At 44.9% G+C, this 27,146-nt stretch overlaps 2 protein-coding genes across 2 annotated transcripts; one reads left to right on the forward strand and one right to left on the reverse strand.

The window, feature by feature from the left end:
• The first annotated feature begins 701 nt into the window (after positions 1–701).
• On the forward strand, positions 702–1,685 carry LOC146200308 (uncharacterized). The gene has a single exon (XM_084592914.1). It carries the CDS (start codon positions 702–704, stop codon positions 1,683–1,685), a length of 984 nt encoding a protein of 327 aa, XP_084449040.1.
• A 12,440-nt stretch (positions 1,686–14,125) lies between these two features.
• Positions 14,126–20,104, reverse strand: LOC146200309 (uncharacterized). The gene is made up of 2 exons (XM_084592915.1): positions 19,757–20,104; positions 14,126–14,414 (listed from the first exon to the last, which is right to left on the reverse strand). Exons 1-2 carry the CDS (start codon positions 20,102–20,104, stop codon positions 14,280–14,282), a joined length of 483 nt encoding a protein of 160 aa, XP_084449041.1. The 3' UTR covers positions 14,126–14,279.
• Between the last annotated feature and the right edge of the window lie 7,042 nt (positions 20,105–27,146).

The raw sequence follows: 27,146 nt of genomic DNA on the forward strand, positions 1-27,146 counted from the left end.
ACGACGCAGAAAATATATTCAAAATAGAAAGTGTTAGATTTTCAACTTCTGTTGCTCCGAAACTGCAGATGCAACTTAGCAGATGCAAAGGAAGATGACTCACGGTTATTACTGTTGGTGGAATAAATGCTGTGCGCCTGCGAATGACCATAACAAGTTTAGGACACAAATGAAGTATTGCTAAATGTATACGAAAGGCTGTTTAATGAAAGTGGTAATGCTGCTGGATTTCAAGCATTTGATCTTTCACTACTAGCCCGGATACCTTTGCTTTGAAACATAATCTTTCCGCCGGATCGGTCGGAGTCAAACACGGGATAAAACACATTACTCTCTGTGTATACCCGTCTAAAATGTAATGACAATATTGTTGGTACCCCCTGCAATGCAGTTTTGAATGCTTTGTATTGGTGTTCATGCACTAGCGGCCATTATAGCTCCATGTTCACGGGAACGCCACTAGCGGTGATTGTTTCAAAACTGCCTTCTACATTTTAATCAGTGGGGACATAAAGCATGCGCATCACCAATTTCCAAGCAATTCAGGCTTTTATATCCGCAGTGAGAACAGTAATATAAAAATTGTCTGGTAAACTTAACACGTGATACGCGTAAATGAAGCGTGGCAACATTGAACACAGAAATGTACTTTCATCTCGCACCATTTGACCTTTTTTCCCTTTTATAGGCTCTCAAGAACCATGAAGTGTCCAGATTCCGCCATGGTAGGCCTCGCCCTGTGTGCTTTCCTTCAGCTAGCAGTGGGAGTTCTCACAACCTTCCCGGGTTCCAGCAGCGGTTCTAAAACAGTCTTCCCTTCGTCGAGTGGGCCAAGGAGAGACATTGTGTCTGGAGCTACGTTGTCCCGGTTCTCTGAGGAAGATGACATGTACGGCGACCACGAGACGGCGCCCTCTATGAGTTCCGGCTCTACCGTCAACTTTCCAGGTTCAAAACCCACAAAAACAGGCTCCACGTCCGCGTCTGGAACGAGCACCGGGAGTGGAGGGTCTGTCTCATTTCCAAGTGGCAACAGTGACAGCGGAAGTGCCAGTCGAAGTGAGGATACGATCACCTTTGTGCCTCGTCAAGGCAAGGCCATCACGTTCGCGTCTTTCCCTGGCGCTTCTGGAGACAGCGCCGCCGCGAGCATCAATGGCTTGCCGCCCATACATCACGGACCTCTGCCCGGAGGCTTCAACGGCATGCCGAAGGCCTCGCATGGTCTTCCCGATGCCAGGAGCATCCTGAGTTCTCTCGTCGGACTCGGGGGAGGCGGAGGATTCCCTATGTCGTTTGGCCACATGAACGTCACCGACATTACTTTAGCCACAAACAGGGTAGCCGATGAGCTCTCCAAGAGTCTCAGAATGGATGTCCGCGCGGTCTCTAAGGCGCTCGCAGTGGGAGGGGCTGCCATGGGCTCGCTAATCTTTTTAGGTGGAATGGCAGCGATGCTCATGTCCGGACTCGGGTTTTTCAACTACCCGGGCATGTACACTGCCTACCCATACAGCACTACGTACGGCGCGGCTTATCCGAACCAGTACCGGGCGGCTAAGTCACTGAATGGGGGCGCGCAGGGAGACTCCAAACAGCCCGTTAATCCCAACCTGGTACCTGCCATCAACGACCTCATTGGGAAGTTGGCGAAGGCAACCCAGGATTTCGGTGTGCCAAAGTAAATGTAGTCAAGACCGCGACAGCGTGAAAATGCTTTCAATTGCGGCGCACCAATATTGCAGCTGTAAAAACTTTCCCCAATAGAGAGGTGGAGATCTAAAGGGCGGAAACAGCTTGCAATTGCAGGATGACATAATCACACAGTTGATAAGAACGCAGCATGCCTGTAAATACGCCTGTTAAGATGTGATTATTGGAGCATGTTAACTGAATGCGGTTTCTGGGAAGGGGATGCAGTTCGCCCGTTTTCCCACGTTGCTTGTTTCAAGCTAAGCACACAATCCCCTCCTTTCAAGGGACGCAAGGGAGACAGGGTTGCCATGTTGCACAATAACTAGCACTAACATCGGCAGAGAATTGCCGATGAACAGGCACACTGCACACTCTCTCAGGTTAAAGTTCTTGAGCTGTATACCTTCGCGCCACACTGGTTGCTGTCTTTTTATGTAACTTTTTTCTAAAGCCGTGCAGTCTCAATTTGAGCACAAACGCGGAAGGCTGAAATTTGAAAATGTGGAGTGAATATCAGTGTAGCGAGGCGGCTGAATGCCGACAGCCATACTGTTGTCACACACGATTTTCTTTGCCTGCTACACAGTGACTACGCATTCCAGCTCAATGTCAGGTTACATTTCCTTTTTAAACTGAACTCTTTGCCTGGTCAGTGACTGCGCTGTTGAAACGAAAACGACCCGGCGGCAACGTCTTCACTGAGACCAATTCTCTACTCATGTAAGCACCCTCAAGGTCACTGAGCCTTGGTATATATCTGCATATTGCCAAAGAATGACATAGGGTATTACCAAGCCCTGACACTTGAACTGCTTAGATGCTTGTGACTTAAGTTCGAGCGAGTGCGGCCTGTATAATGCACTGAGCCTTTTACGTACGCAGGCAAGGAGGAACTGACTAGCCGGTCGGCTCAGTAAGCTCTCCAAAGTCGCGGAGTGACCTACAAACTCTTGATTGCATTTGGAGCACTCCTCCCACCATCTGCAGAGTCGTGTGGTTTTCCCCGTCATCCAATCTGAAGACGAGGCACGAGATGACACCTGTTGTTACTGTCTATGGTTGGTTGTGATTCTTTTGACCGATGGGCAACTCGTAACGGTCAGCTCACTCAGGAGTTGAAAAGAGTGGTCGCTGAAATAGACCTAATGAAAATGTTCCGATTAGGCTCACTTCTCATCGCCTGCTGATATTCTGCAATGCATCAAAAACAGATAAAAAATAACCGCTCGTACCAGATATGGCTTCAACACAATCATAAAACCTGTAACACTTTTAAGAGCCCCAGCAACATCTTGATTGATTCCCAGGACGTGCTCTGTTGCTGCGGAAACAATATATTCCAATTCACAAGCAGGATATAAAGAAAAGTGTCTTTACGAATCTAAAGAAAAAAAATTATGTCAAGAAAAGGTACGAAACCTCATGTGGAATAAATTCCGATTAATATCGATGCAGGAAGTCCGCAGTTGTGGCGGCCGTATTAAATAAACATCGCTGAAGAGTAGACACCTGGCTCAGTGTAAAAGATGGTTGCCAGCCATGGTTTTCGCGGAACCTATCCTCGCGCACTGGGTACCTTTTTATAGGAATGTTTCCTGGGCGTTATGCCACCACCTGCACTTTTTCAAGTCATCTATGGTTTTGTACCTACACAAGGCGCCTGGGAAACTGAATAATCTTCCGGCACATGACTTCATTGTATATTGATACGTTATTTATTTGTGTTATTTTGCAATAAACCTATTTTTCTGAGCACAGCGTTACGTGCTTGTTCCTTGCTGTGTGCGTTTTTTTTTTTGTGAAGCAACAATGACTAAACAATATTAGACTTCTCCTGTGACTCCTGTAAACAAGCGTTATTGAGACAGTAACATAGGTTGTTCTGTGCTGGCGTTGTGACGCGCTCGACACTTGCTAAGGCGCAAAAATAGAAAATGGCGACCTTATTAAGGAAACAATCACAATTACAAAACCGAAGGAATCAAAAATTGGTATGGCATGGTTATTGTTTGAACGCTGCAAATCGCAATGCATTTTCTACGACGCATCCAGGTTTCGAGATGCGAAACTTTAGACTCTTTAAGAGCCAAGATGGTGAAGGCAGATATTGTTTGAATGCAACTAAAGGTCGCAGGGTAGGAACTAGAAGCGCTTTATGCTGCAGTGTCCACACAATGTGAGATATGAAATGAGAAAGGTGACATGAAAATGAAACACTGGAGCACTCGGCGCAGTGGATATGTGTGTACTAACGATAGCCATGGAATCACGCGATGGTTTACGATGATCCCGAGGCTTGATAAATGACAAGGAATCGATACCTGGTGTTAACACCTGGACAATATGGAATCACTAGATTATTCGCATCTTAGGACTTCACTTCAGCGTGGTTAGACTATTGTCATTTGGAGACGACGCCATTTTGTACCCTGGTTGTCTTTTCAGGTGGCTTTAGCGGGGCATTTATGCTTGATTAAGTTACAAGCGACTTAAGTGATCAGAGCGCCATTGTAGTTATTTCCTTCCTGAAGATCAACTGTAATCATCGATATGGAGTAAGACACCAGGGAAGCACGTCTAAGCAGTTAGCACAAATATTCCGTACATAAAAAAGAAAATAAAAGATATTCAAGGCTGAAAAAAACATGCGGCGAAAATTCAGAATTGATTATCATCGGGAAGAATGCGAGCACAAAACGCGCTTCAGGGTTTCTTAATGAGAATGCTAGGCGGCCGAGCTGTCTTAGCCCCTGTGCAAAGAAGACTGGGTAGAAAAGAAGCCTGTTTAATCGGCCCTTCTACAAGGCTAGGTAAATTGATAGTAGGAAACCTTTATTGACGAGGAAAGCAAAAGACTCGAGGAGAAATGTACAATGGGTGGTGTCTTCCACTCGCTTTGGCCGCCGCTGTAAAGCCCGTGGAAACAGCTCGCGCTGCTGATCTAAACGGAAAAAGCAACCTTTTTCATGACAGACACCTCATGTAGACCTCATTGTTACATCAATTTTAAATGACCAGATTGGAGTCTTCGAAGGAAGTTCTAAATTCTGACTTCCTAAATGCGCTTGGACTTTGTGATGAAAACAAATGGCTGCGGCTTAGCTAAGCAAAGCCCGGTTATGCTTTGTTATGCTTAGTTATGCTGTGTTAAGCCGTGTTAGACTCAAAGGCATAACCTAGTTTACTGAGTGGAAGCTCGATTAATCATAGTCAGACACGGTTTGCTGTGGTTCAACTCCTCCGTGGCTATCTGCGAACTTCAAGAAAGCGCAGCAGAAGCACTGGTTCCAGCGCGCGACTCTTAATGGCTGACTGCGAACGTCGAGGTCACTGCAGCTAGGTCTAGACCCCATGAAGGTGGCGATGGAATTTTTAAAAGGAAAGGTCCCAGGAGGCGAGCCAGATGTGAAGAGATGAAGATGGAGGAAAAGGGTAGGCAGGGGACGGGCAGGCTGTGTGGCGTTGTGCCAGGCAATGTTGTATATTTGTGGAGATATGTACCGGTAATAAGAAAGTTTGGAAGGTGTGTGAAGGAGAAGCAGCACGTGTGCGAATAAATAAGAAGCGAAGCAGCAGCAGAAGAAGCGAGGGCCGCCGGCTCCACGCGCCGCGAAGAAGGAAATGCGCCGATGACATTAGCTTGACGAGAGCAGGAAAGCTCTCACTTTAAATGAAGTAGTTCTCTCATTGCGATCGGATACGTTTCTTATATAAAGTCGGCACTCTAATAACGGGTTTGTGTGAGAGAATGGCCGTGATAACTCTCATGGAGGCTTGGCAGCCAGTCTTTCATGCAGACCAAATTAATTAATATCTCTACATTATGAGGGATATAATGCCACGCCTTGAAGACCGTGAAAATTGTCTATTCTTCGAGGCCCCGCGTGTTTCCACAGTGTGAGTGTTATATTCATGAACTCACTCGAGCGTCCCACATGGATTTGATTATACTGGTCACCTGTTTAAATCCTTCCAGATTTTTGTTTTAAATCCATGGGAGATATGTCGGTACTGTCCTTGAAGATGGAATGCAAGTGAGGCCGAGCTCGAATTAGATCATAACGTAACTAAAGTAATGAACCAACGTTTTTAGTTCTCACTTATATTTGCGGAATTAGCCCATGTTTAACATTTCTTGATCTCCCGCTGGGGTTTAAAATATCTTGGCTCAGTAACCTGCTTTTGAAGGCTCGTGTGCAACCTAGGGTAGGATGCCGTCTATTTAATGGTATATCCGGAGGTTAAAAGGGCTGAACTGCGAACATTAGCAAGAATAATTTTGGGACGCTGGTCGTATGCTGCAGAATAACGCTGTCATTCTTTTACATAAGTGATTCAGGCGGGGCGACTGAAGACAGGGCACTGTAGGATTAGTCTGGTCGGAGTATAGACACAGCTGCCACCGACATCATCACCACTACCACCCCTTTGTCTCTGCATTTGCTGCATCAAAAAGGCGGTTGGGGCCATTGTAACCAATTACCATGACGGAACACTAGTATAAAAAGCTTTGAAAGGCAAATTTGGAATCAAAATGTGGGTTTTTAAGATTTAAAATCTGGAATCATCATTGAGGTCGACGGCCTTCATGTTCCAGATAATCATGCTGCCAAACTCCTAAAAGAAATGAAACTGTCCCGCTTTTATTTAACTATCCCTTTGATTGAGCTCAATACCAGTGTGCATTTTATTGCCACTTGGGGGATGCAGGTGGCAAAATGATGTGTTGCATAAAACCTGGGACGAGATTCTGCCTTATGTAACATTCGTATATAACACGACCGTCCAGGAAACAACTCGATTCACTCCTTTTCGTCTAGACCATGCTCGATGCCATGTTGCCATGTGCGGCTGCCGACCAGCTGCTCACATTTGATGCAGAAGAATTCGCCAACTGTGGCGACTCGCCAACTCGCTCGTACTCACATCGCGAAACAGCAAGCAACAGATATAACGACCGACATCGCTACGTCGTGTTCAAGCCCGGGGACCAAGTCTGGAGGACCAACATCTGTGTGCCGCCCAGGCCTGTCAGAAAAACTTCTCAACCGCTACTTTGGAACCTACACAGTGTTGCGTCGCATATAAGATGCTACTTACGAGGTTGTTCTAGACGGTGCTGATACCAAGCTCTAGTTTTCAGCTTTATCTGACATAGTGTATGTACTACGCCATATTTTACCCGCTTAAGGCCATACCTCATATCAGGAACATTTTTTTCTGTGGGCATACGCTTTTTTTTTAAAACAGTCGGAATAATGTCACCTGGTCGCTTGAGGTGGCGCCTGAGAGGCGAAGAAGTTAGAGTCTCTCGCGCGCTGCTTCTTCCAGCTGGGATTTGCGGTAGAATAATCCTTGACTCTGCTTCTGCCCTCTTAATTTAAGCATAAGACCAGTGTCCCAAAAGTATTCTTGCCAATGTTCGCTGATCAGCCCTTGTAGCCTCTGGATATACCATTAAAAGACGGCATCCTACCGTAGGTTGCACACGAGCCTTCAAAAGCAGATTACTGAGCCAAGATATTTTGAACCCCAACGGGAGATCAAGAAATGTTAAACGTGGGCTAATTTTGCTAATATATACCTTTAAGTGAGAAATAAAAACGTCGGTTAATTATTTTAGCTAATTGATGATCTAATTCGAGCTCTGGCTCACTGTGCATTCCATCTTCAAGGACCGTACCGACATATATCCCATGGATTTAAAAATAAAATCTGAAATAATTTAAACAGGCGACCAGTATAATCAAATCCATGCGGGACGCTCGAGTGACTTCATCAATATAACACTCACACTGCGGAAACACGCAGGGTCTCGAAGAATATACAATGTTCATGGTCTTCAAGGGGTGGAATTATATCCTCCACAATGTAGAGATATTAATTTATTTGGTCTGCATGAAAGACTGGCTACCAAGCCTCCATGACAGTTATCACGGCTGTACTGTCACACAAATCCGTCATTAGAGTGCCGACTTCATATAAGAAACGTATCCGATCGCAATGAGAGAGCTACATCATTCGTCAAGCTAATGTCATCGGCGCATGTATATCCCTTTCTTCATGACAATATCACTTTGCTGCGCAAATATGTGCTCAAGCCACAGCGACGTGCCGCTAGCTGTCTTGAAAATAAATATCGCGAAGATTTAAACACGTGCCGCCCGTTACATCTCAGGCATCCGGAATGAAACTGGAACCGTGCCTACAGTAAGTGTGAAGAGCGCACATTTCCACAATCATATAGTCCGTCAACAGACTTTAGGATTCTTAAAATGTCCCCTTCGTTATGAGCTGCAACATGTGAGGCTTTTGGTTTATAAAACCATTATCAGACCAAAACTTGAGTAGGTCAGTCCGACCTGGAACCCACACCAAATATACCTAGCAGATGCACTCGAATTCCTTTCAAAGCCGTGTCACTCGTTTCGTTCATTCTGCATATTTATAATCAGTATTTCATTTTTGAAAACAATTAATGAACTTGAGTACCTCTTATGTCGTCGACGCATCGCAATCAAAGGCGTCTCAACACCACCCTAAACCAATAACTTTATTTCGCCCAGCCGACTAGGATATCTCACCACACTGCGCATCCGTTTGAGACTAACGAGCTATTTCTCTCACTATAGGTTTTTCATGTTCGTTTTTCCATCCCTTCATTGTGGACAACAGAATTCTCCCCGCCGATATTGCGCCCGCCATGTGCAATCTGCATCCATAGATGCTTTAACCCGTTGTGTCATAACACAGTGAACTGTGTTCTTTTTTGACAAATATGCTGACCCACCTCTTATGCACCCTAATACTCCCTAATGCCCCCGAAGGGGAGCTTTAAGGTAAAAAAGGCGAAGTGATACCTAGATTCCTGTGAGCCATGGGTCACCTTGGGTGCATGGCATGGCGTGACTGTAGGCATGAGCACCAGAACCATTAATGTGGAGAATCACCTCTGGCTTCATGCATTGGCTGACATTCATTCCGATTTGCCCGTTAGCATTAAGAATGCTCCTAAATCTTTTCAAAGCGAAAATAATCTTTAAACTGACTTTTTTGACGCGCCGCGAGCACAAGAGACGTTTTCCCATCTGCCCAGAATCCCCAAAAATACTTTAGCACGTTTTAACGAGTCGCTGAGGTCGCTGAGAGGTCCTGTCTTCACCTCAGTCTAGAAAAAAAAAAAAGCGTGTTGTCATGACTTTCACAGGGAGAAAATGGTTGGAAAATGGACTCGGTACTGCGTGGGTACGCTGCAGTAAATCTGGCCTTGGCCAAGCTGCGCATATCCTGCACGCCCCTAATATTACTCAGCCACATACAGCACTTGCTCCCAGATTTTCTCCCTGCATAACCTGGCCCCTCAAAATCAAGCAGATTATACTATGCACATATGTACAGTGAAAGAACACACATAGATGTTGGCACCAGACCTTGTTCGCGACTACACATGCTGATTTTGAACATGAACAAATGGCGATGCGCAACTGTGAAGTCACCCTGCGGCGGCAGCCAGGCAGTAGGCTTCACAGAACCGTTCGGTGACGCTGGGTGTAAACGACCCTAAGTGGTATAGTTTTGAAAATGCAGCCTACGTCGAACCATTTAACGCTGTTTCGTGTTCTATTTGCTGAGACTGCATGAATGGAAAAACAGCAGCGAGAACATGGACCTTTGGTCCTTATCAGCTCGTTAGCGAAATATTTTCATTGTAAGATTTTTCCTTCATCCGCATGGCTACAGAAAGCATGGTTAAATATAGTACAACTTAAATATTAACGGTCAGCTTCGACGTTGGCTCTCCCACCTTTCAGCCTGCACATGTATTATAGCACTGCTTGAGTATTCTAATGCACCCCTCGCTGCGTAAAGATGACATCAGTCATCGATGGAACAAGATTAAATTTGGCCACCTGGGACTCAATGATGGGCGCAGAAATCGTATGAGTGTTTCCAGCATTTCGCTTGCCTCTGGAATGCTGCCTTTGCAGCTGTGATCGAACCCACATTACCGTGCCGCTAGTATAGCGCCTCCGCCGGTGTACGCGCGAGGGATGGGACCGAAATGCAACCACGTGTGCATTGTTTCAATGGCTAGGGAAAAGCGCCTTTTACTATATTCGACTCTACATCGGCTTGTGGAGATGCCTCTGTTCCTCTCGACAAAGTCATCTTTTACGCCGACACCAACAATGCTGAGCGTTTAACTTTCTCAAGGAAAGGCCGGAGTGCAGGCAAGGAGATAAAATACTGGACTGTGCGTTGCGATGTATAGATGTCATTTTAGAAAATTTGCATTTGGCACGTAAAAGTATCTATGTTGCCTTCAATAATGTGTCTCGGAGTTCTCCGCTGAGAACTCGGAAATATTGCATATTACGCAGCCTTATAAACTTTGCCGGCATTTCGCCTATCTTTCATATTTCCGTGTTTTCTGGCACCAAAACGCACAGCTGGTGCGAACTACTTTAGGCCATGAGGTCGTTGACCGAAATTTCTGCACAACTGTTAGATCGCGCACCTAGTGAGTCTAATGTGGTGCTCGAAATGCTAGGAATCGTCTGAACAGAAAGGGAGGGTCTAGATCATCATAGTTCAGACAGAATTTATTTCGGTCGCTAATCTTACTTCGCGAAAGACAATGTGTACCAACCGGCTGAAATATGTGCCAAAAAAAAAAAAACAATAACCACAACCAACTCTGGAGATAGCCGATTCATCACCACCGCTATCTTCAATCCATCGACCAACATGTGAGATCCAGTATATCACCCATATTTCCTTGTCATCTGGAGACCGCTTGATATGAACTTTCTCTAAATGCTGCGTTCACAAACGGCTTACAATTCCGCTCAGAACAACTGAACTGTCTAGACAGATAATGAAGTTTATTCTGTTTGAATGCACAACCTATTCCCACCGACGTGCTCATTATGAACATATAATAGAGTAGCTCACTCAGCTGGCTTTTTCGGTGAACCGTTTATTAAGCATTTTAGCCTGGCATAAGCAGAAGAGAGGCAGAGTGATCTTTTTATTGTACTATTTTGAAACATAAACCTTCTATGCAAGCTTTAATTCCTCCTTATTTCTCGTCAGTGCGCACTCTCCATTAAGTGGACACTCTCCGCCCTTATGTAGGGCATTGCATTTCACCTTTATGTTTTCGCGAACTTCTTTGATGCAGCTCACTCCAAAATTAATTGCCTTCTTTTTTATTTTCTTTTAATTACTTGAATATTCGATTTTTACATAAATAATTATAGTTTTCTACTCTTCGTTTGTCATGTCTTTCGTTCCTCAGTTTTCTTAATCCCTCGCCGAGTAGCAATTCAGCGGATTTTGAACGGTGGGTAAATTGTGTGTTTTTTATTATTCTGTTTCTCCACTCTTTGCTAAGTAGGTTATGGCGTGAATTTCAAAACGTGATCCATTATCCTAAAGAGGCACAGCTCTTCATTTAATAGGAAGTCTTTGTGAAAAAAGATCACTCTGCAAAATTTATTGGCTTATTTTTTCCTGGAAACCCTGAAGACAAATTAGGAAGATGTTTCAGCTTCACCTGAAGCGATAGTGCCTTCAACAGAGTCATCACATCCCAAGAATTTTTAGAATCGAGAGAGCGGCACATATTTTGGGAAAGTATTAAGCAACTTAAGTTGTTTGTTTTTCGGTGAATGGAATGTGCAGTGCCTGTCTTACTTCTTGGTCGACACGTACGCTGACAATCGGAGTAAGCTCGAATCCCTATCCCTTACTACCCACCAATTTCACTAGCAAATTGATGGTAAATAAGAACCAAAATGGCATGATGCCACTCTGAGCATCGCAAAACGATCTATTGTGTCTAACAATTTTGGTACTTAATCACGCGCGCATTTTTTTTTCGTCACGCTTTTGCGACAGGTTTTTCCGACACGTTTTATCGCCATGTTTCCCAATTCTGATTTACGGCGACGACGACGCCTTTTCGACAAAACGAGGTGAATATACTGTATCGTGTAAAATATTAGTTTCATTATCGTTGCTCGTGTACGTCATTTATACTGGCGCCTAACTTTTCTACCTAGTCATTGCTTTACAAGTTATCTGTTGGCATCACGTGAGCATCAGAACCGGCGTGGGGGAGCCTAGTAAATGGCGCACGTGGTTTCGTATCAGAAAGGTTGCGCAACCGTTCTTGTGCAGCGCTCACAGTTGTCCCATACCACTTGGCTTCCCTTTTAGCCTCCATCTGCTAGTCTAGTTGGTGGCTAGTTCGGATAGGAACAACGGACGACACATGTACAGCCTTTGTCAGAAGTTTAAAACCCAAGCGGTCTACTTCTGAGCCATACTATGTGGCTCGTAATGAGTTCCCAGGTTTTCAAACTTGCTGAACGCAAGATTTTTCGTCCTTTCTCTGATATGGCTAGGACTTCAACGATTGTTTAAGAAGTCATATTATAAAACTAAAAGCAAACCCCCTGACCTCTAAACTTTTGACAAAGACTCTATCTCCAATTATTTGACGTTAAGTGTAAGTGCAGGGACTGAGACAGATACTGCGCCTTTCTTTAATCAACAACAAAACAAATATAAAAAATGGTGGAATGAAAAGGTGATGTAAAAGTCACTATCGCGTCTTTAATTTTTAGGGTCATCTTTAATTTTCTTCATTTCAGTTACCCGTTATTAATCTTTGCCGGTTTCGTTCAGCGATTTCAGCTATCGCCGTTTTTATCGTGTTTAAATGCCTGCGTTTTCCACAAGTTCCTTAAAGTTTATTCAAACCTAATTCTGGCACGATTGCATGGTAATAGTTTCTTCACGTAACATGTAGAAGGTGATTGCTACTCTTATATCTTGCGCTATGAATATTAAGGACAAACCATATTAAAGGCACTTTTCAGTTCGGTCTATTTCTGTTCTACTGAGGAATATACGTTATTACCGTCTGCGCGTTTGTAACGGTGCGACATGATAGAGAACAAACCCGCTAATTATCAGCCTCAGTTTTAACAAAGCGGTATTTACTGTTATGTTTACTTACCTGATAAGACACTCGCACTCGAAAACATAACGCAGTTCGCAAACTTTGGCAGGTTTATTCAGAGAAGGTGACGCCCGGGAGCACGAAAAGCCGGCAGAAGGGGACCCGTTCTATTAGAAAACCTTTATTGCTGCATTACTCGCGTGCAATAAATAACGACAACTATTTACAACGACGCACAACACAACGTACAACAAGAATACAGAGAATAGATAGGGAGAGATGAAAAAGCAATACGACCGCTCAAGTACTTAGGCGGACGGTGGGATTACGAAGGTACTTGTGACGTCACTGACAATCAAAGCGCTCTCAAGGTTTCAGCACAGCTGACACTGATCTCGTAAGTAAAATAAAAGAAGCGCACCTTCGATGAGAACTAATAGCTTGCCTAACTTTAGGAAGTACACTAATCTTACACATTGCTCACTGCTCATAGCGCGCTGTCTGCATACAAACATGCAACATTATCCAGTCTCGTAGCAGTAAGCCCGTTATCATTATGTCGTAGCCTGCCGCGAACCTTCGAAACCACCTCAGCTTGATTGGTAAGCTCCTATACATGCTTTCATGTCACTAGGTCGTGTCCATTGAATACAGCCGAGATGAATACTTGAGGATTGAGGCCATTTCGCATAGCATCTGCATTACGAAGCTTGTAATGTTCTCCACACTTTCAATATTCGTAAAGGCAGACACCCTGTTCGAAACCTGCAGCTTCCTGCAAGGAATGAAGTCAGCACTGCTGAATGGGTACGTAATGAAGCAAACAGGCCCAACACTGGTTGCCCACACACATATGCTAAGCGACCGGGCACACAAAGTCAAACAGTTTGGAAGATTCAACTCGCTGTCACAAGAGAGCTAAACTCAGCACTCGAGAAACGTGGCTCCTCGTTATACCTGTTAAAGCTTATAGAACCACTGTCCAACTAAAGTCTCCACGCTCGTTGCTGCGACTTTCTACCTGAGAAAATTGTTAGGCAGTATACTCAAATCCCTAAGCATACATCCAGCGTCGCATCATGACACAATAAAGACAACTGCACTATGCAATTACGAGCACTTTTACCACCCAAGAAACACCTGTCTTAGACACCACACCTGTCATGACCGAAGCAATCTGCGGCCCATAAGTTTTGAGAGTAAAGGCCAGCGAAACCGTTACCATGGAAACAACTTTGCATTTACCACTCCGCATACAAGTAGCCCCGTTCCTTTGTACTGGTCCCTGCATTGCTCACTGGCATTGATGTAAGAATCAGTAGCCTTTTTAATTGACACCACTCCATGATAGAACTCAATGAACTGAAACTCTTTCGGCCAGCCGAAATTACATAGTGGATGAGAAACGCTACCGAATCACATTTCAGACATGAAGTGTGCTCGCACGAGCCACGCCCTTTGTGCTCGAAGCTAGTGAATGACGTGACTCGAGAATGCCCCTGTTCGCATCCTGATGCTTCGTCGTTTTCTTCCTGTTGCCCGAGGTCTCGTTATCTCGCTTGCACCCTGCCGTGCGTTCTCTGTCGGGTTTTGGTCCAAGGAAGCCAGAGGTTCAGCCCTGCTGGCTCTGGGGCTTGGTGGGACTGGACGCGGCTGCTGCTGCTGCCTTGTAGATTTGCTGCTGGTGGTACATGGGATACCTCTGGTTGGTAGTGTGGTACGCGTAGTGCTGGGGCTGCTGTTGCTGCTTGGATGAGAGGAATGCAGAGAAAGAGAAAAAAATTAGGGGAACACTTAGGCTCCTCCGTTAAGGGTATGCAGCGACCGCGTTTCACACACGCGGAAGATTTTTTGTTCACTTTTTAATTTTTAATTTTTTTACACCCGGTACTTAGCATCAGCTAACGCTGGCTTTCCATTCTGAGAAATTTGACACACCTGAACGACTTTTTCTAATTTTTGTCAATTATTTCAATTAATTGACTCATCAATTACACGCTAAAAACTTCATAAGCATTATGAAACAATGGCCTTTAATTATGTGCATTTTGACAGCCTTGACTCCCCCTCCCGTTTTGTGTGTCAAATGGTTTCATTTTTTTTCAAATTCTTTAATTCATCAATAACAATTTAATTTAAATGATTTAGTTAATTCTTAATTGCCTATCACACACACACACACCAATCAATTATTAATCACTAAAGATACAAATTATCATGATGCGTTTTTTTCTAAGCAGCCCCCTGTTATTACTGCTGCACTGATGACATTCGACCGAACGAGCTGCAAAAAATACCGCTTAAAATGGCAAGCGTACTCGATAAGTGTGTAAAATAAGCACCGTTTGTCTTCAGAAGAAAGAAAAACAGTTCTTCGTGCTAAAAGACCCAACGCAATCTGTCTTCTGGAAGGACCCATTATCAATGTTCAGCAGAGTCAGCTGGACAGGGAAAATAGACTGCTGGACTGCGCATTTTCATCCTCACGTGCTTACTGTGAGGGGCTTTCAAAACAGATCTATTCTGGAATAAGGGCTTAGGTATCCTACCCAACTCGTTGACAGAGAAGCTTCTAGCTATGGGAATGCATAATACCTGGGAAGAGATTGCTAAAGCGGTCAGGGAGGCCCAGATTTGGCGGATCAACTCTACTGTAGTGAGCCGAAAAATACTGCAAGAACTACAGCCTCAGTCAAGTGAGCCACCCTATGTCGCTGAACTCCTGGAGCTTGAGACGCGGAAACTATTCCTGAGCCCCTGCTCCGAGGTCCATGTCTGTGAAAATAAAGTCTTCTCACTCACTCACATGTGCTCAACAGCTTTTTTTTCTGTCGAAAGAATGGACACTGTTACATAAAAAGATGCCCGCGAAAAAGTTGGGCATTATGTCGGCCGGGACCGTCAGGTATACCTTGTTCTGGTTTTTGCAATCATACTCAACCTTATTCTAATTTGAAACAGAAAAGCAAGCTCGATACGACTTTGGAAACTGCAGGGAACACCTCTAAGAGTAAAGGTTACAGACGGCGGGGTTGAGGGACACACGGCACTGTGGACTCTGAACTCCAATCTAGCTGGCCATCTCAGTTAGGAGGGCTCTTCCAAAAAAAAAAAAGAAAAAAAAGGAAGACAGCCACTGCGTGGATGTGTTGATGCTCAAAACGACGCGTAAGCCAAAAAGGCACCTTGTCATACGGACGCTACTTCCGGTACGTTACATCGCGTAAGAAGTGACTTGCATGTTCGGTTTTCGCGCATCGCTCGTGCCATTACCGTAAAACATTGCTCCAACATCATGTGTCTCCACAAAATCCGTCTGCATAAGAAAAGCCGCCGCCTGCAAGCTGCTTGACACGCGACCGCTACCAGAATTTTGCTGCTTCTAATGAATCGTAAATTTACAGCGATATTTTTTTGCTTTCGTGGATAATTGACTAAACTTGATATACGTATCCTGAGCAATGAGGCTTATTGAAATTTTTGAATGAATCTCCATCAAGCTTTGAATGAAAGATTTTTTTTTTGTAAGGCAGTAAGGGACATTTTGCAGATGACGTCATTGAAGTCATGCGGTTATTTTATTGTGATAGGCTGCGCTTCAGACGAACTTCTGATTATTAGAAAGAGTTTAATAGCAAAAAGATAGAACAGGTACAGAAGTACTATTCTGTATTTGATAAACAGAGTTACATCATAAAAGATGTGCAAACTATATGAGGAGCTCCTGTATAAACAGAATGGCTTTTTTACGTAACTTGGAAGCCTTGCAGAGCAACAAGCCAACTGCGAGCAACTGTGTCACAAGTCTACTCCTTTGAAAACACGCAGAGAATGCTTGTTGCGCCATTAACGGAAGCGATTGAGGAACAGGTACACCGCAAATAAGAAACATGTGTTTGGTCACAAAGTGATCTTGTTAAAACAAGACTGCTGTTCATGCGTAATTTCCGACCAAAACTGAGAAGGGGCTACAGGAGGGCAGTGTTTTAATTTCCTGAGATGAAAATAATGAGTATGGAGTTATGGGTCATTAGTGTTCAAATTGGGCGTACAGCTGATGCACGTTCACTGCGCGTCATTTATGTTTTCGCTTGTCCAGGATGAGTAAAAATGTTTAAAATATGGCATCTTTTATAACTTGGGTGCTCCCTGACGACGAATATGGACGGCTTCTTACCACTGCTGACAAAATAAACTATCACAAATTATGACGAAGTTGTACTGTTACGATGTCCACGACCCAACAACTGGATGTCATTCACCACCGTCGTCATACCGATGGTTGCCTAGTGCAGGCTTATACCGAACTAGGATTCGGGGGTAGATAAACTTTTGTGATAAAGGTCAGAGCTGCCTACCAAGAACGGCTAAACGTCGACGCCATGAAACGTTAGCAGAAGCGGGTCTCCTTTATAAAGAGCTCGTTGTCTTCGAAGAGGGATGTTGCCGCTAGCCACGCGTGACCGCCTTTATGTAACCCATTTACCACAATACCTATTGTCCTTTTATAGCTACATTCCTCAGCACGGCACATGCAACGGCTCGACGACTGGGATGGGTTCGAAAATCTTAAAAATAATCCTTACACAGATAGCTTTTTTGGTCTATTGGGCTAGACGTATTGGGCTAGACGGGTAGCGAAACCCACATTAATGTGAATGTCGATGTGCCTTGAGCAAATACACTGGCATCAGCAACAGGATTTTGACAAGAGGCGAAAATGCTAATCTTAGCATATGAAACATATTTTACAAAACATCTGTACTTATAATAGTGCCTGTATTCTTGTGAAAAGAACCAATAAATAAAAGTATGAGATTCAATTGATAGTCTTCAATTGAAGGACAGAAAAAGTGGTCTGCTGTTAGGACATATTTATTTCTTTTTTCCTAACTCTGAATTTTCCGCTTTGAAATATATTCCACTACAACAGGTCATCGTTCACAACGAGTGCTGACATTATTAAAGTGGTGCCCCCTTTTTTTGTTTGACAGCGTAGACACCATAAACACGAACCTAAAGTTTTGGAAATTTCTTGTTTCATTTCAATGTTTCAAGAACATTTACCTAAAACATTACAATTGAGACAAGGAATGTAAATATGAAGCCTTTGTTTATTCGTCTGTTTAAGATGTGGATGTGCTGCAAAGACGTAGCAGGGTTCGGTTAGCTGAGACGCAATATGTGCAGCAGTATTTATTAAGTTCTCTTTTGTCACTGCTTGCTAATTAGCGGAAATATAACTTATTTCAAATAACAAGTTATCAACGGCTTTGTTGAGCTTTGCTGTCCTCAAAATTTTAAAAGTCTTAGGTTAAAGAATTCAGGTTTTCAAAAATAGCGACGATCTAGCTCAGCCTTTTGGTCAGTGGTCTCAAAACAAAAAAGGAACGACGGTGAAGGGTAAGATTTTAGCAACAGGCTATCTTATCGTGATAAATGCTTTGGAATCGCAAAGAATATACGAACCCCAAACGCTAGTAGTTGATCACAATCTAAGACATTAGCAATAATATCACGCTGGGTTAAGGTCCGAGACAGTTCCTAAATATACAGTCAAGAGCAGCTCCAATTTTCGGTAAAATACCAAAACTATGTGCCAACGTCATGTGTAATTTCTATATATATATATATATATATGTAGTAATGCTTTTTATATGTAATTTCATTTCCTTCAGGCAAAACAAAGAGCCCTGCTTTGCAACCTCTCGTTTTAAGCGTATTCTTGAGGCGATAATCATAGTTTTTCTAGTGGCTTTTGAACAGACACTAAAAGCACCAGTATTTATAAAAAAAACCTATATATAGTCACATTTCCTGCTCGCTACGTTGAGTTGTGGGATTTACAGCGTATATTTCTAGGAACCTTGGGCTTTGTGTTAGGCGCTTTGAAAACGAACATCGGGATTCGGGGCATCAAAGAGTGCTTGCCGTGTTCACAGCATTATGTGGTGACGCGCACACTTTTGTATTCTTGAAACGATTTTTGCGATTGGAGGAGATTAAAAAATTCTAATTTACGAAGCCTGTTCGTAAAGCGATGAAGCGCAGGCTTCTTCACAATGCGCGGGAGAAGTGCGAAAAACTCGATATGACGTCAATGCGGCGATTTTTCAGATTTCTGCTGACTTGACCTACATGCAGCCGTGCATAGCATGATACGGCCAAAAATGTTTAGTGAACGGTGGTGTTGGTTTTCTTTCTCCTAGAAACTGTGCCTTCGCAGGAGTCGTAGCGCCACCTATACATGGCGTCATCACTGCGGCTTCTACCACGCGCTGTGCCCTGCGGAGAAGACTGGAAGTAATTGTAGCTATGTTCGTTAATTGCGTTACGCTTTAAAATATTAGCACATAAGCGTTTCGTATTCATGTCCTACACACACGTCCGCTTTAAGCTTGTCGAATTCTAAAGCCTCATCAGCTGCCTTTTAATACCAAGGACTTGTACAGCCGTCTTGGACGGCACTTTCATCGGAAAGGCAATCAGTGAAGGCGCTCCTTAAGTTCTTAAATTACTCGGGGTTGAGTTTTAGACTTTAAGTGCATGCTCGCTATCCCCTTTTACTACAGATATGTGGACATGAGACAGATTCTACCTTAGATCTCTTTTTTTTCCCTTTCTTCTCCTTTCTTCCTCTCATGTGTACGGTAGCCTACTGGGCATCGACCTCCAGGTCTTTCTATTCTACTATTTCTTTCTCTCTCACTCACCCTTGTACAGTCGATCGATGATATATGTCAGTCCTATAATAAAACAAGGATTCGTGCTGTGCATTGCGGGGAAGACTGAAAGCCAGCGCAGCTCTGTGCGTCGATTACGTTACCTTTTAAAATATTAGCACAAAAAGACTTCACATTCATGTTCCATACATACGTCCTCTTTAAATTTGGCGAATTCTAAAGTCTTATCAGCTACCTTTATTCATTAGTCTTGTACAGTCGACCGCAGGTCTATTTCAGTCCTGTAATAAGACAGGGATTCAGACGCCGTCAGTTGAACTTAAGTGGCGTTTAAAATGGATTCTTGTTTAAACAATTCCCTCCGATCGGACGCGACCTTCAACAGATGTCACTCCTGGGCACTTACCACGTCGTACTTGATGTTGGCCCCGTCCAGCATCTGCATTATCTCGAGCACTTCTCGGGGCAGCTCGGTGTAGCCGTGTCGCTTGGCGAACCCGAACACGTTAGGGATCTGGGACACGACCGAGGGCACCATGCGCACCAGGCTGACCACTCCGGTCGCCACCAGGAAGGGCACCACCATGTTCGAGATGAGCGGCTCGAAGCGAGAGAGCATGCCTCCCGTGCGCCCAGTTATTTCGCTGACGGCATCGCTCCTCTCCTTTATGGAGGCCAAGCTGCGGGCCTCGATGCTCAACAGCAGCGGCACCAGTGACAGGCCGCACAGGCAGAGCAGTGTCTCGGTCCTCATGTCGACACGCAAGGGGGTCTGAAACAAGGAGCAGCCACGGTTGGTGATAGAAAATTCCTTTCTCCTTTGGCAGAATGAAAACTCATATGAAACATTACTGAAGGGTGGGAGGAGGGGCTTATTAGTCGAACAAAAGCCCGACACACTTTCTAGTCTCGCCCTCAGCTTTTATTCTTGTTTTAGAAAGACAGGATCTTTGCGCCGACGCGCATCTTTAGTGTTTGACGCTTGAGGTTTGACGCTGAAGTTTTAGTTTAGCGCTCGAATTTTCCCACTTTCAACGAGACAATAGCAATAACGGTGAACCGCTTGCAATGTGGTGAAGCTATGTTCAGGCACTGTTTACTTTCAATCTGTGCCTTTTTATTTCCTCGAGCAAGACTACAGAAAAGGAACGAATTATATCGTGACACAAATAATTTGTTAAGAAAAAAAAATGATGCAAAACGGATCTCCATGCCCAGTTCTACCGGAAAATTGCACTGAATATCGTGGTGGGTTTGTTGCGCCACTTGTATTCATGCGGTAGATGGTACAACAGCGTCTTCCTGAAGACGAATGGTGGGTTGTTTTTTTTTAATCGAAGCTCAGCTCCACACATCATGCGTATCATCAAATCCTGCGCTATGCATGCCTGCAACCACACAGGTAGTTGTGAGTAAGAAGATCCGATCTAAATAAATATGAAAATGTATGTATCAGGTGGCATTCAACAATAATGGCAGTGCAGTACTCGGTCTGATAAGCAACATAGGGCTCCGCTTTCAACATGATGCTGAGCTGAAAAATGAGGTCATGCTTTATCACAACTAGCTATGCAGTTTCATATCTGATAAACCGGTAGAAATGGCACCAAGCGTTAAAGAAATTTATTCTAGTCATCTTTTTTTCCTAGCGGGATCGTAAACACAATCTTTTACTTAAATGCAGTCAGTTTTCCGACTCTCAATACTCGGCGATCTTAGCAAATATTTTGAATTTGTGCGAGAAATTTTAAGCGTAGAATAAACTGCATCCAATCTGCATTGCTTCTGCTGATGCACGGATTCGTGCGGAAATGAAGGACCAAACAAAGCTTGTGAGTTGTCTGCCTCGAGGCTATGATATCCAGCCATCCACGAATAATTAAATAAGCTATAAAGCGATGCCTTGCAGCCCGGAAGCGTCTTAATCTTCATTCAAATAGCCTACCGCAATAGGTAATCTGCTTAACAAGCTCCAGGAAGTTGTATTTGCATGCACCGTTAGGCGTACGTTTTACTGGTTATATTACAGAAACAAGGATAGGTCCAGAATACGAGAGTCCTTAAACCGGGCGGAATTTCGGGTGGTCAAACTAGTTCCGAAGTGGTACTCGCAGTTTACGAGTAAAACCCAAAGAAAAGCTGCTTCTGGCTTTAGGTGTGCGAGTATAGCTTTTGCGTGGTGCACACGAGAAACAGTTCTTAAGCCGCTTTTCCATCTTATTCGCATTCGCCAGCATATGGTTACTTTTTCAAACGCCCTTTAATAGGTAGAGTTGCATGGCTCCACGCGCACAAATGACCAGCTTGAATGAGGTCATTGCTTGATTGCTATACTTTGAGCACGTGCAATAAAGGAATGCGGGCGAATAAAGGTAGTGCCACGTGTATTCAAAGTATGACACTGTTTTGTGCCGTATATTCATTTTCTGAACTGTGCATTTTATGCAAACGCTGCGGTAGAAGATTTCCCGTGGAAAATAATGTTTTAATCAATAAATCATTTCCCGCGTTTCAAGCAGACAAAGCGATCGGATTATCATATGCAGCTTATGAGGCCAGAAGAAAACGATTATGCACATCCACGTTTACGCATGCAGAATTCTTGTCACTCACATATATCAAATGATGAGAAAGATGCGAAAACCTTAGAGAAAAGTTTCAGACGCAAAATGAACCATCAACCGAGTACACAACAATGAGGCTAGTTATTTTCTTGAGCACATTACATAGCACGTTTGCCTAATACAGGAACCCAAAACTCAGTCCCCTGTCCAGTTGTACGTCTAGGCCTGCTGCTCGAGAAGATGCGATGGGCCGACGGCAAATCGGCAAAATGTCGTACCTGGCCTGTCCTAGAAGGATCTCGAACAATCCTCGGTAAGGTCTCCGGGTGGCTTATCCTCCTTTTGGTCGCGTGCGCTGGGCTGCTCTGCAATCACTGGCTGTGAGAACAGGTGGGCGTACGACGTCTCGAAGAAAACTGTCTCGTTCGTGAGGAGCTCTCGTTCAGATTTGGAGGGCCGGCTATCGGGCGCTGTGGCTTTTTAAGCGGTCACACTCTTTCCCTCTTCTCTCACTCTCCGCTTTGTCCTTCTCCTCTTCGGAGAAGCTGCCACGACTTCGGCTGGATGCAAGAGGGAGGGGACGAGACGTGAGGCCCCTAAAACAAAAAAAAACAAAAGCCTGTCTAATGCGACGCGGAGTATGTGCACGTGCTTGCTTACGTGTGTGCGTTCGTGCTTGAGGCGAGCATACAAGGAGCGACCTGTCTTATATAAGCAAACGGCCTTGAACTTTCAACCTCGAAAAAGCCAGTAGCGGTGCTTGCATGTGTGTGCGTCAAGGCGAAACCCAGAAACTAACGGAGCCTCGGAGAGAGAGAGATCGCCAGTTTGGTGAGGGGTATAGCGGAGGGCCGAGACACCCTGAATGCTCCCTGCCTTACTTGGCGCCAAGGAAAAGAGAGAGAGGCTGCGGAAGGGAGATGCCGCTACGCGGGCCTTACTTTTTCGCTTTTGTTTCTTTCCTAATGCCGGCGGTGATCTTGACTCTCCTGGTAGATGCGCCTAGCGAAGTCGCTTGCAGGGTGCGGTTCGCTGAAAATTGCCGGCGTGGTGGGCGACGCTGCGAGCTGGGGGAAAACGCCTAATTCGCCCGGAAGTACATGAGAGTTCAATGCGACGAAGAAAAGAGCGTTCTGTGTTCTTACGCTTGTTTTTGCCTAGTCTATAAGAAAAGTGGCTCCTAAATAAACGATTACGTTGTTAGTCAACGCTATGTTGCCCGCGCATCTATTAGTTTGTCGTATTTTTAATAAATCGTTCGCACTGTTAGATTATGGACAAATCAAACCAACTGGCCCAGCAATCCTGCTTCCGAAAGGAGGCAAATAATGTTGGAAAGAAGCTTGATAAAGTTATTCATGCCCCACAGCCCCAGTGAAACTAACGGACGGTTAGTCATTCACTTGCTGTCTTAAGTGAGCACTTTCAGAACTGAATGAATTGCCGCTCTCATCTCGGTACACCTCCAACGAGGCAACTACGCACATGCACGTAAGCTTATATTTATTGCGAAAATGATTACAAGCTTGAACGAGTTGATGCGCAGATAGACCGCAGTTTATTGCGCAACGCGCAACTAGGTATCCAGTATCGGTACAGTTGTGCCATGGAGTTATGAAACTATGGACTAGTTCCTCTGACTATGCTTGTCTTTCTCATTTAGACTGCTTCCAGGCCAACAACCTGTCTCTAATCGCGCTTATATGCGCGTTATGGATAAATTCCTTTTCTCACTTTTCACCCAGCTCTATATAACGAAACTAGCATGACCAAGACGTTTTCTGCAGCTCTAATTAGAACGCCAGAGTAATCGCCAGGAAAAAAAAAATAAAAAGAAAGTATTAATGGGGTTCAACGTTCCAAAACGTCTCACGCTATGAGACGCCGTAGTGAAGGTCTAAGAAAATTTCGACCATCTGGGGTTCTTTAACGTGTACTTACATCGCACAGCACACGGGCGCCTTGCTTTTCGTCTCCATCGAAAAGCGGCACTCCGAATTCGATCTTACATGCTTGGGCACAGTAGTCGAGCGCACTAGAGCACTGCACGGGCCGTAATTACCGGCCCAGACCCGGCCCGGGCCCAGCTGCCTTTTACTTTACCCGCCCGAGCCCGGCCCGGCCTTCCCCTGTACAAACCCGGGCCCGGCCTGAGCTCTTGAAAACTATGACCTACCCGGACCAGCCCGGTCCGCCAAGTGGGCAGGCCCGGTAGAGGCCCGAAAAACAAATTTATGAGCTAAACGCGGTTCAGATGCAGATGTTCTTATTATTTCCTATTTCTATGAAAAGATGCCCTCTTTCTATAAGCGTGGCGTGAAACTCTTAATTCCTAGTTCTGGTAGCGCTGGTTATAATGTTTCTGTGTCCGAAGACAGCACAGGGGCTTGGATTTCATGGATGCGGATTTCCCGAACTTAATGTTATCATAAGATGGTTTTAGTTCTGATACGGCTCGGGTACAAATTTTAAAAGAATATGGAAAACAACTTTTGAGTTCAAAATCGGTTCGCTGCTAGAAGTCACGTGATCAAAGAAGCCTGTGAAGCCATTCCTCAGTCCGACGTCTGCACGGTGGATTTCAGTGTGTATTTTTGGGGGGAGGGGAGCGGAGCTAGGCTGGAAGCCCTCGTTTTTATTGATTAACTTACTGAAAAACAAAGATACTACTAAGGAGCGAGTTCATCCAACATTCCAGTCACAGCCTCAGTTGGGGTCCAGTAAAAATGCTAATTATATTGTTACGACGGGGTAAGACGTCGGAGCGCTGAACAACAAGACGATAGGGCAGGGAGCTCAGCTGGCCAACGGCAGCGCGTCCGGCACGAGAGTCTTTTTCCAGCGTCTTTCTCCTTCACTTGTGTTGTAAGCTTCATCTTCTTCTGTACTGTTACAATATAATGTATTCCTCACTTCTACGTGCCTATAGCTGCTGCGTAAGTACTCTGCTATCGTGATATGGGCTTCATTATTCTGTGAGTCCGCAACAATTATCAAAAACTACAACCCCGTTGATTTCAGCTGTTAATGCGGTCTCCTGCTGTGAAAATATCAAACATGAAGGCTCAGTGTCACGCGATGAGCATGGACAGGTACCAATTCTCATAAAATTTATTTATTCAACAACAAAGCCGCAGTACCTAAGAATACTCTGTTCAAAGGGCGGTTATTCAACTGGTAACTTGTAAGTTTAGAGGTTTCGCGCTCTGCGCATTCTTATGGCGCAGGTCTTTAAAGCCTGCGTGTGCACCTTTGAAGATTTGTGTCTGTCACTGTGTCGTCTTCGTATACGTACTATTTGTTGCGCTCAGGAAATTCGATAGCCTATCACATGTTCAATGGTCGATTATTGCAGATTTTTCTTCAAATCGCTTGCGGATGAACTCAAACGCTGAATATCGCGCTGTCTCCTGCAGAGCTATATTCAACTGCTATATTCAACCTGCACTGCCTTCACCTGTTAACCACCTAAAAAGAAAAACAGTGGGTCATTCGCAGGCCCGAGCCCGGCCCAGGCCCATCCTTTCACAGGCCTGCCCCCGGCCCGGGCCCGCGGATGTAAAGCCCGTGCCCTGCCCAGGCCCGCTAATAAAAGTGCTTTACCCGGCCCGTCCCGGCCCGCGGGCCGGGCCGGTACCGGGCTTTCGGGTAAGCTCGAGCCCGTGCAGTGCTCTAGAGCGCACTAACCATTGCGCCACCCCGGCGTTCAATGTGAACGTTCTCTGCAGTGTGGTTCCGACTACGCAAGAGAAAGCACGCTTTCCAGGACAGTCTCCGTGAAAACGACGAATTTACATACAAAACCTTTTTTGGGGATGGGGACAAGGCCCTCACCGCTTGTAAAACGTGTTCGCAAAGCGGCTCCGTACATGCTGCGTGGCCGAGAACGGAGCCAAGGCGAAGCCAATACGGGGCCAAGTGCAGTGAAAGAGCCGCTTTCGGCGTGGCGAACTCGCGGCCCAGTCGGCGCGAAAGTTCACGTCCGTGACCATTGTTCGCGCTTCTCTCCTGGCCTCGTTTCTCGGCTGACGTCGTAAAACGTGACATCGTGACGGCTTGCACGTGTGCCGTCCGTTGTGCAACGCCGCGAAAACTGGAGCGAATGAAATTTCGAGCCAGCGAGAAATCCCTAATTGAGGCGACAACACGGGACTTTTTTTCTGTCTCCCTCATTCTCGCTGGTATAAAGCGTTTCATTCAGAGCACGCTGGAACTCTACCACCATTGGCCTTGAATGTTTGGGGCGCTGATGAGTAGTTGTCGGGTATCAATCCACAGATGCTTCTCTGCCCTAAATGCATGTAAGGAAATAAAAAGAACAATGGCCTAGCCTTGAAGAGTGGTTTAGCTTACCCGCCTGTCCACTCCTTTTCTAAAGCTATGGCCAAAGTAAGCTATTTGAGTGGAGGATCGGACAGGTACGTCCGATCCGATAGGATCGGATTAAGGTACGTCGACAATGTATATTTCCTCAAGGCTTGCTTCCTTCAAAAACTGTAAAATTTGATAATGAGCAGGGCTCGGACTACCTTTCAAAGCTGTCAGCCAGTCTTCCTTGCCACTTATATATATTGCAACTTTAAATGGTATTAACTGTTAATAGCAACTGGTTTTATCGCACGTCTCTGGGTCCTTGAAAACTACCAGCAAACATTTGCTCAGTTAGCTGGCAAACTATGCTTTCCCAACCTTGGAAGCTCTCAGCTAGCGACTCGTGCCGACGTCACAATGGCTGACTTTATATTATAAACAAAATCCTTATAAATCTGTCTGCAACCGCCTCTGTCATCCACTAATGTATGAATGCTTTTGGAGTGGCTTTCGAGTTGAGGCTGCAAATGACTGGAATAACGTGTCCGCAAACATGTGAAAGTGTCGGACTATGGTCTAGATTCGTTCGAAAGCTTTGGTTTGGTTTGTGATAGCCCGCAACTGAGTTTTCACCGCCACACTGACGACACTGTCTTGACCTTTATCGCAGCGGCGTCCCATAGCCGTGATCGTCAATGATCGCCGGTGAAGGCCTCCGAAAACCAAACCAAATTTGAGATAACACGTCTTCGCGCGCTCCAGCAATTTTCTAGAGCGAGGTTGAAACTCGGTTCCGTCTGGGTGACCTAGAAGGTGACAGAAGGTCTAAGTGGGAGTTGCTCTGTCCGGTGGCAAGTCTCTCCCAGTTTGTTATGCTATGGTAAGCTGGTGCATAATCACATGAATAACCAATCATGAATT

This window comes from Amblyomma maculatum, chromosome 2, assembly GCF_055883805.1.
Source record: "Amblyomma maculatum isolate TAMU_Amacu chromosome 2, ASM5588380v1, whole genome shotgun sequence".
NCBI lineage: Eukaryota > Metazoa > Arthropoda > Arachnida > Ixodida > Ixodidae > Amblyomma > Amblyomma maculatum.

What these genes read in the sequence shown, in the direction of transcription:
- LOC146200308 (XM_084592914.1), top strand. Translation starts at nt 702, where the DNA reads ATGAAGTGTCCAGATTCCGCCATGGTAGGCCTCGCCCTGTGTGCTTTC.
- LOC146200309 (XM_084592915.1), bottom strand. Translation starts at nt 20,104, where the DNA reads ATGAGGACCGAGACACTGCTCTGCCTGTGCGGCCTGTCACTGGTGCCG. An exon ending in CCAACATCAAGTACGACGTG is followed by an intron (nt 14,415 to 19,756) that starts GTAAGTGCCCAG and finishes CTCTCATCCAAG; the next exon opens with CAGCAACAGCAGCCCCAGCA.